Here is a 16,451-nt window from a genome sequence, read left to right on the forward strand (position 1 = left end):
GGGAAGAAAGAGGGTTTGCTTGGACTGGACTTGTTTCAAGAAAACTACTTGTAGACAACAAAACACAGACAGGGACAGAAAGAGAAGCAACTGTGTAAGAGTGTGGATACAAAGAAACAGAAGGGATGCCAGAAAAGCTTTGCTACATCCCAGGGCAGCATCTGGTGACTGACCAGAACCAAAAGGATGGGGCAGGACACTCCTCCTTGGTCCCCAAATCTAGATGGCCTTTCTTGGGACCTTTCCCCACCTTCGCTGCCCCACGGGCCCAGTGGGTCGCCCTGGTCACGGTCTCCCACCAGCCTGGGTCCCCAAGTGCCCCGCGAGCCCCAGGGTCAGGAGGCGCCCCTGCCCCGGACATTGTTCTCCATTGTCTCCTGTCAAGAGCGCCAGGGGCACCGCCGGGTAGTGAGGGGGCTCGGGCGGGAGAGCGCTCTGCCAAGCGGACCAGCTCCACACGGGCCAGTCGCAGCGCCCCAGCGCCCCCTAAGGCAGGACCCCCGGCGGCCTAGGCGCACTGCACGCCCCAGCCGGAGTCCGCCAGGGCCCTGCGGGGGGCGAGGGATACCGGAGGCCCGCGGGGTCGGCGCGGGGGCGCACGGAGAGTTCGCGGGGTCGGACAGCCTCCAGCGGACAGGAGGGGCGCGGGGCCCGGTGCGCTAGGGCGTCGGTACTGGGGACCCCGGGGGCAGAGACAGTGTGCGGGGGGGTGGGGACGCGCGGAGGCCCCGGGGTCGGGGCGTGGGGACACGGGGCACGCCGGGCGACAATGAGTGCCCCTGGGGGGCGCCGCGGACACGCGAGTGCGCGGGGCCGGGGTGCTGGGCGGGTGCGGGCGGCCGGGGACGCGGGAACGCGTGCGGTGCGCGGACCCCGGGGAGAGGGGGAGTGGGGAGGGTGTGTGTGTGTGTGTGAGGGGGGGTGTCCCACCGGGGGAGTCCCACCCGGCGGCTCCGGGGGGCGGGGCGGGCGGGGCCCGTGCGCAGGCGCGGGCGCGCGCTCCCGCGGGCCGCGGGCCGCGGGCCGGGGACGCCTCGCCGGTCGGCGGCAGGGGGCGCGCGCGTCCCCGCACTTCCGGCGAGCGCTCCGCCGGCCGTGATTGGGCTCGAGGCGGCGAGCGCGCGCCCGCCCAGCCAATCGGCGGCGGCGGCGGGGTGGGGGCGGGGCGCGGGGCGGGGGCGCGCGGCGCGGGGCGGGGCGCGGGGCGCGCGGCGCGGCGCGGGGCGGGGCGGCCGCAGCCTGGTTGCCGCCCGCGGGCCTGTCCGCCGCCCGCCCGGCCGTCCCCGCCGCCGGCAGCCATGTGACCGCGCCGCCGCCCTCCGCGCGCCCGGCCCGCCCGCCCGCCCGCCCGCCCGCCGCGCGTCCGCGGCCCGGCCGCAGCCCAGGCCGCCGAGGGAGCGGCGGGGCCGGCGCCATGGCCGAGCGGGGCCGCCTGGGCCTGGCCGGCGCGCCCGCCGCGCTCAACACGCCCGTGCCCATGAACCTGTTCGCCACCTGGGAGGTGGACGGCTCCAGCCCCAGCTGCGTGCCCAGGTACGCCGCCGCCCGGCCGCTTTGTTCCCGCGCGCACCTGCCGGACACCCGGGACCGTCCGCCGGGGTCTGTCCATCCGGGCCCTGCGCACCGCGCCGTCCCCACCCGGGACTGTCCGCCTGGCACCGTCCACTAGGGACCTGCGCCCGGGATCCCCGCCCGGCACTGTCCATCCGGGACCTGCGCCCCGGGCCGTCCCCACCCGGGACTCCACCCGGGACCTCGTGCTCGGGGGAGGGGGGGGCAGCGGGGACAGTGCAGCGGGGCAGTCCCCCGGGACCTCGCACCCGGGGCCCCCACCCGGGTCGGTCCACCCAGGACCCGCACACAGGACCCTCTGCTCGGGGTCCCCCACCACGGGCCTCGCGTTTGCGCCCCCGACTCCGGCTTGCGCATTCTGTGGGAGCAACCTCTGACGCGTGGAGGGCCTCTGAGGTCCTGGCACCGCCGGGAGGGAGTGGCGCGGGTTTCTCCGGTCCCGCGGTCTTCGAGGCTCAGGCAGCTCACCTGGTTCCGCTCCCTGGCCGCTTCATTGCACCTGTCCGCTGATGCGGTGCTGGTGGAGTTGACTCAGGCGTCTCCTCTCTCCACTGCTGTCAGATTTCCTTTTGCGGCCAGCCACCCTGTCAAGCCTGAGCGTCCTGGGAGTGACCCGCAGGGCCCGCAGTGTCCAGAGAACACCTAAAGTTGGGACCATGATTGTACTCTTTCATCCAGCACACGCCTCTTTACTCCTGGTCTTGGGGGCCTGCTCTGTCCTGCTGGCCCTTTACCTGTTTCTGCTGTTGGTGAGCAGGGCTCTTTGCATCGGGCTGTCAATTTCGCCATGGCAAAAGACCTCCCTCTCACTTGGTGGGGAAGCGCCTGGACCCCCGTGGCAACAGCTGGTCGAGGTCTAGCCCACAGGCCAGTGCTGTAGCCAGATCAACTCCACTCGGACTGGCAGCTTCCCTGTTTTTCTTGCCAGCTTGGAGCTCTCTTGGTTTCTTCCTGACTCAGTGGTCCCCGATGATGCAGCTCTCAGGCTGAGGGGGAGAGACAGACTCGCACCAGGGTCTATTGTGGAGTGGACACCAGGCCTCGGGGGCTGCAGGGAAGAGTGCTCCCTGGGGAGACCTCCTGGTGAGGACCTCAGGATTGCCATCCAGGCACAGGGAGTGGGTGGTGAACTGCTGGCGGGGGGGGCCACACACGCGGCCACAGCTCATCCTACAGGTGTTGTGGAGCGAAGTGTTGGGGATTCCAGTCTGTGGGGTTTGCCCTGCAGGAGTTGAGGGCTGGGAGGTCAGAGCATTGGCTGTGCCAGCTGGAGAGGGTGGGCCCTCAACCCACCTGGCAGATCTGTATGGGGCCTCCTGGGTCACCTGAGGGTCAGCGTTAGCCAGGGTTTGGGGCCAAGGACTCCAGATCCACCTGCTTGCGTCTTCTCTGGGAAGTCTCTGGGCCTCGCAGCCAAGGTCAGGAGCGTCTCCCCAGGCCCAGCCTGCTCACCCTTTCCCATCTTGGGCAATTGCCTTAGCGTGGAGCCCCACAGCCAGGGTCATTGTGGACTCCCCCCCAACCCCCAACCCAATGCTTCTGTCTGCCCCCCTATGCATTGTCACCACCACCACCACCACCCAGTGGACCTCTTGTGCTGGCTGCCTTCTGTCACTGCCCCCCAAACCCACGCTTCTGCCCCTCCTTCCCCGCAAACCCACGCCTGTCTCCCTCCTTGCCTCCTCTTGTCATTGCCCCCCAAACCCACGCCTGTCCCCCTCCTTCCCCCCAAATCCACGCCTGTGCCCCTCCTTGCCTCCTTCTGTCATTGCCCCCCAAACCCACGCCTGTCCCTGTCCTTCCCCCAAACCCACGCCTGTCCCCCTCCTTGCCTCCTCTTGTCACTGCCCCCCAAACTCACGCCTGTCCCCTTCCTTTCCCCAAACCCACGCCTGTCCCCCTCCTTCCCCCAAACGGACGCCTGTGCCCCTCCTTCCCCCCAAATCCATGCCTGTTCCCTCCTTGCCTCCTGCTGTCACTGCCCCCCAAACCCACACCTGTCCTTCTCCTTCCCCCAAATCCATGCCTGTGCCCCTCTTTACCTCCTTCTGTCACTGCCCCCCAAACCTACGCCTGTGCCCCTCCTTCCCCCAAACCCACACCTGTCCCCCTCCTTCCCCCCAGACCCATGCCTGTGCCCCTCCTTGCCTCCTCCTGTCACTGCCCCCAAACCCACGCCTGTCCCTCTCCTTCCCCCAAACTGACGCCTGTGCCCCTCCTTCCCCCCAGACCCACGCCTGTGCCCCTCCTTGCCTCGTTCGGTCACTGCCCCCTTGCTACTCCACGTGCCCCCAAACAGGGTGCAGGCCGTAGCCTATCTTTGCTGCCCCTCCTCAGCAGCTTCCTGGAGCTCCCCCAAAAGACCACTGAAATTTACCTGGGGGTGGTGGGGGTGGTTGCAGGAGATGCGGGGAGGGTAGCCGCTTGGGGGCCTTGTCAGCCTCTCCTGGAGCTGGCCTGGGAAGTCCACTCCTTGAGTGTGGGGGGAGGGTGTGAGGGGGCATGTGAGAGCTGGGCTGGACAGCACAGGTGTTGGGGGCTCAATGGCTCCGCCTGGGTGGGGGATGGGGGAGGGGGGAGGGGTGATGGCAGCTTGTGTCCCGTGGCCATGAGTCGTTAGGATAGGCCAGGCGTTGATGGGCTGAACGTACAGAATGTCGCTTACAGCAAACGCCCCCTACTTTCCTGGTGAGCGGGGCCCCTCCCTGAGAGGTGGTGCTGGTCCCCTGCTTGTATCTCCTGCGCGTGAGAGTCCTTGGACGGGCTGTTCTTAGTGTGCTCCTGGGCTTTCTGTAAAAGGGGTCATACCCTCTCTGTTCCTTTGCATGTCTTGTTTTTGCCCAGTCTACGTTTTGGAGTGACGTCGCACCAGTAGCTGTCACTGCCGCGTGGTGGTCCCTGCAAAATGATGGTGTGGGTCCCTGCTGTCAGGGGACCTGTGGCTTGTTTCCAGGCGGCAGCCAGTTTCGTCCGTGCTGCTGTCGGCATCCGAGTGCCGGTCCTCTCCATGTGTGTGGCTGTGGGCGGCCAGGCCTGTTGTAAGCACATGCCCATAGTAGGGTTTGGGGGTGTGTGCTCAGTGTTACTCCCAGGCGGCTTCATGGAGTGTGGTTGTGCCAGCTCCGGCCCCCACCGGCGGGGATGCGCGTCCCCAGTGCTCTGCATTCTTGCCAACACTTTGCCTGACTTAATTTTTGCCAGTCTGGTGGGTGTGAAATGGTATTGTGGTTTTCATTTGAATTTCTCTGATTACTAATGCAGGCCATTTGCACTTCCTTGTCAGCGAAATTGCAGGTCACTTCTTTGGCCAATTTTTCTTTCTCCTTCTCATTTTAATTTTTCTCCCCGACTTGAGTCTGGGCATTTTCTTCAGGGGATGGTAATCCTTCCCCAGCTAGAAGTGTTCAGTCTTCTTCCAACGAAGTGAATTTCTTGGCGGTCTGCAAGGTCTGAGCACCTGCCTCTGGCCTGGCTGGCTCGGCCCTCTGGTCGTGGTGGCCAGCTCTCTGCTCTTCCCAGGGGCTCCTGCCAGGTGTTGGGGCTGTAACTCGAGGGAGGCCTGACTGTGTGGGTTTCCCCGAGGAAACGCTACAGGCAGCACTCCTCCCCGGTCACCATCAGCAGCGGGTCCGACCCTTCCCGGCCGCCTCCTAGGCGTGCCTCACCGCTGGGGTTGCCAAAGCGGCCTCCTGGGCCCCCACTCAGCAGCTTCTGGGTCCCTTTACACCCTTGAGCTTCCTACTATTTTTTCTTTCCTGTTGGGGGTTTTTCACCAATTTTTAAATGTGAGGCTGCTCATCCTTTCCCGTATGTATCATTCGGTCAGATCTTACTTCTGCGAACTCCTTGTTTGCATCCTTGGTGCGTTTGAGGGACCTGGTTGTGGTTTGGTTCACGTGGTGGAGGGATGTCCAGCTGCTAGTTTTGGTGGCGCTCTGCGCCTGGAGGCCATCTGCTGTCCTAGGCCTTCCGCCTGGTGGCATGGGCAGTGTGCAGCTCTTGGAGTCACCCACGCCGAGTCCGCTTCCACAGCTCCTTCCTCCCGGTGTGCGGCGTCCCACTGCAGGAGTAAACCACACTTGGTGTAAACCCGCTGCTCTTGGTAGGTGGGTGGGTTGTTTGCAGTTCGAGGCTCTTGGGTTCAAAGCTGCTACGACCATTTGGGTGCAGAACTTTGGAAGTCATATGCTTTCACTTCTCTTTGTTAATACCCGGCCACGGGGGAGGTGGGCGTGTGTCAGTTTCGGGAGGAACTGCCGTCTTCTGGAGTGGTGTCACCATCGGCAGCCGTCACCGCGGCTCTGTTACATTTCATGCCGCGTCGTCTGACTTGCAGCCATTCCAACAGCTGCATGACGGCTTCTCCTGAGACTTTATTCTGTGCTTGATGGGAGTGGATGTTGAATATAACCAAACAAGTTTTTTTTTAAAATTAAGAGCATCATGTGATTTTCCTTGACTTGCTGTTACCTTACGTAACGTTACCTTACGTAAATGGATTTTCTAGTATTAGACTAACCTTCCATCCTTTGGAAAAATTCTCATCTGGTCATGCAGCATTACCCTTCTTGTTCATTGGTGGGTTTAGATGATTACGATCTAGGACTCCTGTGTGTATATGTAGGGTCTGTGATCTCACCGGATTTTGGCACCAAGATACCTGTAGGATGTGCTTCAGAGCGTGAACTCATCTGCTGTGCCATGGTCTCATTTAGGCAGGACTGGAACTGTGTGTCCTCTGACTGTTTGGGGAAAGTCACCCATAAAGTAGCTTGGGGTTGCTTTGTAGGCAGCACATCCTGGATTCAGTGTCTTTAGCGGGCATAGGACACCCCCGCAAGTTGGTTTTTTAAAAAATATGTATTTCCGAGAATTTGTCCATTTTGTCCAGATTTTCAGGTTTATTGGCACAAAGTTGCTCATAATACTCTTTTATTTTTTAAATGGCTGCGGGATCTGTAAAGCTGCCCCCTTCCATTCCTTCCGGTGACTGTGCAGGTAGACAGGGACGCTCTGCTCTTATCTGTCTCACCAGGGGCTCATCAGGGTTTAAAAATAAATGCTAGTTGTTTATTTCCTGCCATTTATGCTCCTCAGGTTTATTCTGCGTTCTTGTTCTAATTTCTTAAGATGAATGCGTGGCTCCTTACTTTCCTGCTCGTTTCCTCTGTGCCGGCGCCTGTACCCACCGAGCAAGAGCTGCTTTAACTGCACCTCACAGGCTTCTGTGTGGGGAGTCGTCCCACTTGAAATATATGTGTATTTTTTATTTCCCATCGTTCTTTAACCCGTCAGGATATTTCAAAGTTTCTTAATAGGCAAACATACAGGTTTTTTTCCTGGTTACTTTTCCATGATCCAGTTCATCTCTCTCCCCTTCCCATGGTTCTTTTCTAACTTAGTCATGTTGTGGTCAGAGAAAGTGGTCAGTATGACACCAGGTCCTTAATGGTTTTCGGAACTTGCCTTATGGCTCAGTTTGAGGTCAGTTTTCGTGGCTGCTCTCTTTGTACTGAACAGGAATGTGTGTCTGGCAGTGGACGGTGTTGGATGTCTGTCCATGCACAACAAGCTTGGTTCACTGCGGTCTGCAGATCTGTCCCCTTTCTGTCTCCTGGAGAAGTGTGTGAAAACCTTCTAACCTGGTGCTGGATTTTATCTACTTCTCTTGGAGCTCTGCCATTTTGAAACTACATTACTAGGCATATACGTTTGGGTTAGAATGCCTTCCAGGGGTTTTGAACTTTGAGCATTTATGACTCTATCTGGTGATGCTTTCCGTCTGAACGTGCACTTTGGTGACAGGATAGCTCTGGGTAGTATTTGCCCGCTATTTCTTCTTCCATCTTTTTTCTTTAGACCTTTCTGTGCCCTACATGTGAGACGTGTCTTTGGTTTTTCAGCATGGATCTAGATTCCATTTTCATTCAGTCTGACAATCTTTATTTTTTAACTAGAACATTCAGTCTGTTGTCATTTATCAAAATTGTTGATATTTGGGTTCATACCTATCATTTTATTTTTTGTGCTTATTATTTTCCTGTTTTTTTATGTCTGTTTTTCTCTTTCGTTTTATCTTATTTTGCACTGATTTTTTTTCCTTATTCTGTTTCCACTTCATATATTAGTTTGAAACTTACCACTGTTTCTGTTTCTTAGTGGTTACTGTGTAAATTGTAATTTGCATACTGGCTGTATTTATTTTATGGGGGAGGGGCAGAGGGAGAGAATCTTCAGCAGCCTCCACACCCAGTGTGCCCAGCGTGGAACCGACGCGGGGCTCGATCCCACGACCCTGAAATCATGACCTGAGCTGAAACCAAGAATCAGAGGCTTCACTGACTGAGCCCCCCAGGCGCCCCCCATACTGGCTGTATTTCAAAGTTAATTTGTCTTTATCCTGTTCCTAACATTATACGCAGGGACAGACCTCACAACATGTTATTTTGACCCAACCCTCTCAAGATCATGCACCCTTGTTCAGTGTATTTTAATTTTCCTGCTAAGCGCACGAGAGGTTGTTATTCCTTTATTCTGCGAGCACTCGATTAACCTCGAAACTCATCGCTTTTCTTCATTCTTCTGGCAACTCAGAACTTGGAATTGTTTTCTCCCTCTTATGTCTGAAAATGCATCTTTAGGATTTTCTTTAGTGAGGATGTGTTAATAACTAACTGCTCTTTCCGTGTTCTCAGAATGCTTACCCTTGTTTCTGGGGGGTGTGGGGGTGTGGGCGGCATCTCTCCTCTGCATGTGCAGGTGTCCTGGGGGGCGTGGGGGTGCAGGTGTTCTGGGGGAGTGGGGGTGCAGGGGGCATCTCCCCCTGCACATGCGGGTGTCCTGGGGGGCGTGGGATGCAGGGGACATCTCCCCTCTGCATGTGCAGGTGTCCTGGGGGGCATGGCGGTGCAGGCAGCATCTCCCCCTGCACATGCAGGTGTCCCGGGGGGCGTGGGGGTGCAGGGGGCATCTCCCCTCTGCACGTGCAGGTGTCCTGGGGGGCGTGGGATGCAGGGGGCGTCTCCCCTCTGCACGTGCAGGTGTCCTGGGGGGTGTGGGGGTGCAGGTGTCCCGGGGGGCGTGGGGATGCAGGGGGCATCTCCCCTCTGCATGTGCAGGTGTCCTGGGGGGTGTGGGGGTGCAGGGGGCATCTCCCCTCTGCATGTGGAGGATGCACATTTCCTGACTTTGCTCACTTTTGCTCTTGAGAAGTCAGCTGTCTGTCAGGTGAGAGTCATTTGAAGGTCTGTCCTTCTCCCTGGTGGCTTTATGTCCAGGTGTCACTTTCTCCTGATACCGCCACAGTCAGGGTTGGGCTTTTCAACTTTGTGGATTGGTGGTTTTTACCAGTGCTGGGAAGTGTTGCCTCTGTCCCGTGCTCTCTCTCCTCCCTTCTGGGGTGCCATCTGGATGTGTAGTAGCCCTTCCCACTGGGTGGTCTTGGCGAGCACAGGCTGGGCATGTTTCGCATGTCCCCATAATGGTAGCCAGTTCTCAGTCCCTCCTTCTACTTCTGTCCACGTCCTGCCGCCCCTGCAGCCTGCACGAGGGCCGCTGCAGCCGGGGGGACTGCGCCGTCTCCCAGCCCTGTCCAGAGCTCGGCATGGACATGGAGTGGCCATTTGGTGAGTGCTCCTGGAGCTGAACGGAGGTGCTCTGCTCAGGAGTGTGAGCTCTCTTTCGAGCTGGGAGGAAGCCACCGCTTGCGTTGAGGGTGTGTGCTGGAGAGCGGTGCAGGGTGGGCCCCGGGCCGCGTCAGCTGTGGACTCGGCTGGCGACGGGCATTGTCAGATGTGTGCGTGGGGGAGGGGGGAGGCGGGGCAGGCGCGTGAGAGTGGACTGGGGTGCTTCAGCGTCTGAAGGATCAAGTCTGCTCCAAGGGAGACCGAGGAAGCCGGCTCCGCAGTCCGTGGCCTGTGGACTGACATCTGTGGGGTGGACGTGGGCCGTCAGTGCCCTTTGCTGCAGCTCACTTCAGCCCACCCATACGTGTGCATACGTGTGCACGCCCAGGCCCCAGGTAAGCACCCAGCCATGGTGCTGACACCCTGAGGTGCAAGGAGAGGCCCTTTGGTGGCCCTGCCCTGAGGGCACCATTGTCCTGATGGTGGGACAGGATGGCAGTGGCCACAGGAGGGCCGGGTGGACCCCCCGTTGTCAGGGGGCTGGGTGGGCTTCGGGAGGAGCCTGGCCCAGCCTTTTTCTCCTCCGTGCTGGGTCTTGGGCAGAAAGGGAGGTGCCTCGAATGTCTCATGGCTGGCTGTCAGCTGGCTCCGTGTCCTGTCTCCGTGTGGCCGTTCTGCTCCAGCGCACGCCCCTTGCACGCATGGTGCGGGCCCAGCTGAGCAGCACAGGTTCGGGGGGTCCACCCGCGCGGTCACCCTCTGGCCTCTGTTGGCAGGGGGTTGGCCCCTGTCTCTGCCCCCCAGCCCTGGGCAGGCCCTCGGAGGCTCTTCCCCCGCCCGGAAGTGGTTGTGCCCTTCACCAACGTGCTGGCTCTGCTCTGTGTGGACACAGCCTCCGGCCTCCTCTGTGTGGCGTGGGCTCCTCTCTGTCCCCGGTTGCTCAACTGTAGGGCACACGTCCGCATTGGGACAGTGGTGGCGCCCCCTAGGCAGACCCTCGGATGACCTCTGGGGTGATTGTGTGTGAGCCAGGGCCTCCGACTGGGGACAGCGGGGGCGCCTGCATCTTTCACTTAACCTGAGGCTCACTTTCCAGTGTGACCGCTGCTGACCTTGCGTCTTTGTGTCATGGTCGGTTAGCACCGCCCTGGTCTTAGACGAGCTTCTCCTGGGCCTCAGCTGCTGCAGCTGAGGGACGGCTCTGTGCAGGTGCCCCAGGCCCCGGGAGGGCGGCTGTCCCCACGCTTCTGAACTCGGCAGGGTGCTCTGTGGCGTCTCATCTCTCACAGGCTCATCCCTGCCCACCTGGGAGTGGACGTTGGGTGTCTCCGGGGCACCTGAAAGTGCCTCAGGCCGGGTGTCCTGCGGGGGGGGGGGGGCGGTGCTCTGGTCATTGAGTCGCTGTGCTAGGGCATCCCTCTGCACGGGCAGTTTGGCTTGTCCTTCTGAATGCCACTGGGGGCACGCCTGGGCACAGGCCGCCTGGAGACGCTCTGTGGGGGGCCCAGAGAGGGCATGGGGGTTGGGGAGCCCTCCTGGGTTCTGCAGTGGCCCAGGCGCTGCCCTGCTGCATCTGATCCAGGCTGGTGGGGGCACCTTGGCTGTGAAGACCTGTCCTGGGTCGTGGGCTCCGGTGGCCTAGCCTGTGACCAGTTCACTGTTCCCTGGGGTCCCCGTGGGGGTCCTAGGCCATTCCGGCCGGTCCTCCAGAGCATGCAGGCTCTTGCTGGACTCCAGCGTAGGCTTTAACGTAAGTTGAGGGTGATCACACTTTGGGAGGGAAATGGGGAATGACACCCCCCTCTCTGGCAGGAAATGAGCGAGTGTGGGGTGTGTTTACAAACAGCGCTTGTCCGATGGAGCATCCGGGGCAGGACGATGAACTCATTTGTGGGTGCATTTGCCTCGTGGGTGTGGGGCCCCCGAGAGAGGCGTGAGGGCAGGGCGGGGGCTGAGCTGGTGGCAGGGAGGGCGGGCAGGGCCCTGCTCAGAGCAAGCCCCTGGGAGGGAAGACGGCGGGGGCGTCCCAGAGGAGAAGGGACATCAGGGAGGCTGAGGGTCTGGTGGGTAGTGGGCACACGAGGGCCCCCTACCAGTGAATCGCCCTCAGGCAGCGCCGCGAGAGTGGAAGCCGCCTTCCTACTTTGTGTCCCAGCCTCGCGGGTTCTGCTGCTGCACGGCAGAGGGAAGGGCCCTGCAGTGGGTCCCCGGCGAGGAGACGGGAGGCTGAGGCCTTGGGGTCTGCACTGGGGGGCGTCTAACGCCTCTGCTCCGGACTTGCCTGCATGTGCCAGGGAGGATGGGCCAGACCTGTCTCAGGTTCCAGACTATGCCACTCTGGCCTTGGCAGGTCATGGAAGGTTCCAGAAGTGTGTTGATTTGTAGCCCAGCCCTGGAGCAGGACTGCCGACGACCAAGCCCCCCAGGCGTCCCCCGTGGTGTCTGTCTCAGCAGGAAAAAGCCTCAAGCAGGCGGCAGACCAGCTGTGGGGGTGACAGTGAAGGTTCTGTGGGAGGAGCTGGTGTGGTTGGGGGTGCGCCCCGTGCCCTCCGCCCAGTGTGAGATCCTGCTAGGCCCAGCCCTCCGCCTTCCAGATCGGAGCAGGGGATGACCACACCTGCTTTCCTCCTTCCTAGTTTGCCTCTCGGAGAACGGTTTCCTCAACAAGGGTGATGATGGCCCTCCCCTGGGGCACGTGGCAGGCAGGGCTCAGGCTACTCCCGCTCTGCAGTTCGGACAGGCAGACGCTCCATCCTGTGCGGCACAGCGCAGAGGCCTGCTGCGGAGGGGCCAGCCACCGGGGAGGGCCAGCCGTGTCACCAGCCGCCACAGGGTGGGGGGGGCACAGGAAACTGTGCAGTGCTGGCCTCAGGGTCGCTGGAGAGCTGGGACGTCCCACGTGCGCTCTGTGCCTGAAATAGAGCCGCGGGCTGCCTCTCCCAGTGCAGAGGGCTCTCCGAGCACGCAGCTGGCCAGGCGGGCGAGAAAACCCTGCCACACAGACCCTCAGGGTTGGCCTCCCGCCACCCGCTTTCCTGTAAATCTGAGCACGCTGGGCAACTGTGTACGGAGAATTTCCAGTTAAGCTGTTCGTGTTTGGGACAAACAGAAACGTGTCTGATTAGCCTTGTTTAGAAGAGAGCACCTGGAGAATTCCCCCCACCGGGCGTGTTTCCGGTTACCTTTAAGAGGAGGGGGACTAGGGCTCCTGGGCGGCTCAGTTGGTTAAGCGACTGCCTTCGGCTCAGGTCATGATCCTGGAGTCCCTGGATCGAGTCCCGCATTGGGCTCCCTGCTCAGCGGGGAGTCTGCTTCTCCCTCTGACCCTCCGCTCTCTCGTGCTCTCTCTCTGTCGTTATCTCTCTCAATAAATAAATAAAAATCTTAAGAAGAAAAAACAAAAGGAGGGGGACGAGGAGACCCCTGCTCCTGGGACATGCAGCCTGGCGGCCTGATTTTGCAGCTGTTGGCCCAGGAAGAAAGACAGGCAGACCCAGAGTCGCACAGCAGGGAGATGCCTGGTCAGTGGGCTTCAGTCCAACCCCCCGGGCCGCGCAGTGACCGTCATGTCCAACCCCCCCCCGCCGCGCAGTGACCCTCACGTCCGACCCCCCCGCCGCCATGCACTGTCCCTCACGTCCGACCCCCCCGCCGCCGCGCACGGACCCTCACGTCCGACCCCCCCCCCGCCGCGCACTGACCCTCACGTCCGACCCCCCCCCCGCCGCGCACTGACCCTCACGTCCGACCCCCCCCCCCGCCGCACACTGACCCTCACGTCCGACCCCCCCCACCCCGGGTTGCGCACTGACCCTCACGTCCGACCCCCCCCAACGCCCGCACTGACCCTCACGTCTGACCCCCCCGCCACGCACTGACCCTCACGTCTGACCCCCCCACCCCGGGCCGCACACTGACCCTCACGTCCGACCCCCCCCCAACGCCGGCACTGACCCTCACGTCTGACCCGGGAGGCAGGCCCAGCCTGCTCTCCTCCCCCTTCCCCCGCTGCCCCCAGCCCTCCAGCCCCATCCTGGGCACCGGCCTATCTGATGGTTTGGGGAGGACGGGGGTCCCTGGGAGCTCTAGGAGAGTCTCGGTCTCTGTAGTGGGGTACGTTGGGTACTGTCTGGGGGGATTGCTGTGATGTAAGCACCCAGAGGGCTGCTCCAAGTGGCTGGGGGGTGGGGCAGGCAGCCTTTGTTGGGGGGGGCACACCTGTAGTGCGCTCCCCAGCCCCGAGGCTCCAGGTGACTGGCGGGCCCACAGTGGGGTCATTTCCCTACAGACCCCAGCAGGCACGTGGAGAGGCAAGGGCCCACGTGCATCCGCATCCTCCTTATGGGGCCCCACCGGGCACCCAGCTCTGCCCCTCGCCTCTCAGGCTCCCGCAGCCCCTCCAGAGAGGCAGGGCTACGAGGCCGGACCCACCTGACCCGGTGTGGTGGCACCATCCTGGCTCTTTCACGCCGTGAGCTCTATTCTGGCTTTGCACGGGGAGCTAGGGGTCCTGAGCAATGACTGCTGTGCCCACGGAGGCTGCAGGCCAGTGCAGCTGACCGCTGGCCTGACCTCGGTGTGACCCTGCCCTGGCGTACCTGAGCGTGCTCCCTTCCGGCCCGAGGGCAGGGGTGTGGCTGAGGACGGGTTCAGTGCTGGACGCCGGGCTGCATGGCACCGAGCGGTGGGAGGGGTGAGAACATCCCTGGACACCAGGGGCCTGAGAGCCGGCTTTCCAGGACGCTGCTCCTGGGAGGAGACGTGTGAGCACGGATCCCTTGTTGGGATCCCCGGGGGTTTCGCTGCTTGCAGCTGAGCCTGGTGGGGGGGTGACCAAGAGAGAATTGGGGGGAGTGGGCACCTCTGGGCGAGGAGGGTCGTGGTGGTAGCTGGAGGGGGCTTGCAGGCAGCGTCTGGGCGCCTTGAGTGGTGGGGGGGGTGAGGGCTGCAGGCCACAAGGAGCAGGTGGCCATGTGCTTCCTGGCCCAAGGAGCCACTCCTGAGTTCATCCTGCTTCTCAGAAGAGCAAGTGTCAGAGCAGGGTGTGGGAGGGGACGTACGGTGGCCTGGAGAGTGCGGTGGAGACCCGGGAGGCCTTGGGGAGGAGCTGGGTGGGCAGCTGGTGCCCGTGTCCAGCATGTCGGGTGCAGAGCTGCTGGGGAAGTGGGCGTGCCCAGGTGGCCAGTGGGGAGGGAGAGGCGCCGGGCTGGGGCGGCACGGAGGGAAGGATGGCCTGGTGCTGGTCGAGGTGGTGTGATGTGTGCATGAGGGTCAGAGCATGGTGGCTCCTGGGGCAGGACCCCACCCAGGGGGGCTGAAGTGCCTACCGGGTGGTTTCAGCGGAGAGCTGGGCTGGATGTGCCACAAAGAGCTGGGCGTGTTTGTGAGAGGGCAGACATGGCTTGCTGGAATTTTATCTTGTGTCCTTTCCCAGCTGAGGCCACAACTGTGAGGACCACGTCCTGCTCCCTTCCTGCAGGCCTCAGGTCACGTGCCCCTGGCCAACGGGGCGAGCGGCATCTCCCTGTGGACCCTGGCCCTGGGGGGATGCTGCTACTGCCCAGGTCACCACGGGGGCCGTGCACCTGCCCCCTCGGGACCCGGCACTCGAATCTTCTGCAGGAGGTCGGGAGGTGGCCGGAGCTGGCCGTGGCTCAGCTTCCTGGTGGCAGGGCTCTCGTCCTTTCTGCCCTCTTTGCTCGAACCCCGCTCTCCATCTTAAGCATGTCCTGACATCATCGTGGTGCCCTCTGTGCCCAGTGCAGCCCCGCCCAGCCCGTGAGGTCAGCCTCCTGCCGCTTACAAAGTGTTGTGAAAACCCAGATGACTTTTAACTGGCAAGATTGTATTTCTGTGGCGACTGATTTTTTTGCACTCCTGTCTGTCATTTTCTCTTTGTTATGCTTTTCCTTTGCTATTTTGGTCATTTCTTCCTCAGAAACTGATCGAGATGGATTGGCTTTCCTTTATTACTCCTCCAGGAAACGTGTTTTCCGGTCTATTTCTCGGTTACTGGCTTGTGTGAAGTGACGCTTAGGGACCTTGAAGGGAAAGCAGTGCCCTCCCCACCGCCCTGGCCCCCGGCCCCCATGCACAGCGGGACCAGCGTCCGGTCTCCTGAATTCCAGCTGCGGCCCTTTAAGGGTTCTGGCCTCGGGCCTCCACGGTGGTTTTGAGAAGTTTGAGATAATCCTGCTCCCGGTTCCTCGGCGGGGAATCGTGGTCTCGCTGGTTGCTCAGAAGGGCTCCTTGGGTTTGGTGCATCATCAGCAGGCCTATCCTCGCGACGCTGCCAAATACAAGCCCGTGTGTTGCTCCTCGTCCTCCGTGGGCTCAGTGGGAGCGTTCCTGACGCAGCCGGGAGTACACATGCTCCCCTGGGCCTCCTCCAGGGGCCCCTGGTGGCCAGTGTGGGCTGTCAGGGTGGCAGGCCGCTGTTCTGGGGTGACCCTGGGCACACGGGACACAGTGGGGTCGTAGGAGCCCCGGACAGAAGCCGAGACCGTGCCGACACTCTCCTGGCCAGAGGCGGCTGTGGGCGAGAGCAGGGGCTGTGTGGGCGGGCGGGTGGGCACCCGACCCTGTGTGGCAGGGTTGTCATCCCCAGTGGGCCTCCGGGGTGCACAGGTTTCCTTGGGGAAGGCTGCTCTGCAGGAGGCCACGTGGCTCCAGTGGATCAGTGCCCGTGGACGTCTCAGGCCAGCAGCCATGGTCTCTCCCGCCCGGGCCTGACCCCCAGAGACCCACCTCCTCATGCCATCACACTGCAGGTCAGGTCTCGACATGGATTTGGGGGGAAACAGAATTTAGTCTGCAGCACCCGCTATCCCCCGTGTTTTGGGGGTGCTCACAGCATGGGGGTGCACACTCTCATCCCCATCACAGGTCTCCACCGGCCCCTCCCCAGACTGCACCTGTGGGCAGTGTCGTCGCTCCTTACTGCAGAGCCCGGGACTCGGCTAGGTCAGGCCTGCGTGCACCGCACCAGCTCCGTCTGCTCCTGGCTCCCACCCTTGTGCGGCCCCTCGGGACTCCCCTGCCTCCCTTCCCCTCCGGGGGGTCGGGCTGACCTGTGCACATGCCCGTTCCTGGACAACCCGGAACCACCTAGTGCCCTCCCAGATGGCCACAGCCCATGCCCAGTGGGGGCTGGTTCTGTCCCTCCCCTGCGCCTGCGCGGGGCGGGAGGTGCTGCACGCAGCACAGGACTCTGCCGTCAGCCGTGGGCCCCCCTCTTCCTGGCCCTCGCAGAAG

The 16,451-nt window shown here is 61.9% G+C and overlaps 1 protein-coding gene across 8 annotated transcripts in view; it reads left to right on the forward strand.

The window, feature by feature from the left end:
* The first annotated feature begins 1,351 nt into the window (after positions 1 to 1,351).
* Positions 1,352 to 16,451, forward strand: part of PACS2 (phosphofurin acidic cluster sorting protein 2) — a 59,845-nt gene continuing 44,745 nt past the window's right edge. For 3 of the 8 annotated variants that reach the window (XM_078054309.1, XM_078054311.1, XM_078054314.1), the window contains exon 1: positions 1,354 to 1,533. In XM_078054309.1, coding sequence (XP_077910435.1) covers positions 1,415 to 1,533 — 119 coding nt within the window. In that variant the 5' untranslated portion in view covers positions 1,354 to 1,414. Of the gene's footprint in view, positions 1,534 to 16,451 lie in introns of all 8 variants that reach the window. The other 5 variants (XM_078054312.1, XM_078054315.1, XM_078054316.1 and 2 more) reach the window with 4 other exon arrangements.

Source organism: Halichoerus grypus, chromosome 8, assembly GCF_964656455.1.
Source record: "Halichoerus grypus chromosome 8, mHalGry1.hap1.1, whole genome shotgun sequence".
NCBI classification, from domain to species: domain Eukaryota; kingdom Metazoa; phylum Chordata; class Mammalia; order Carnivora; family Phocidae; genus Halichoerus; species Halichoerus grypus.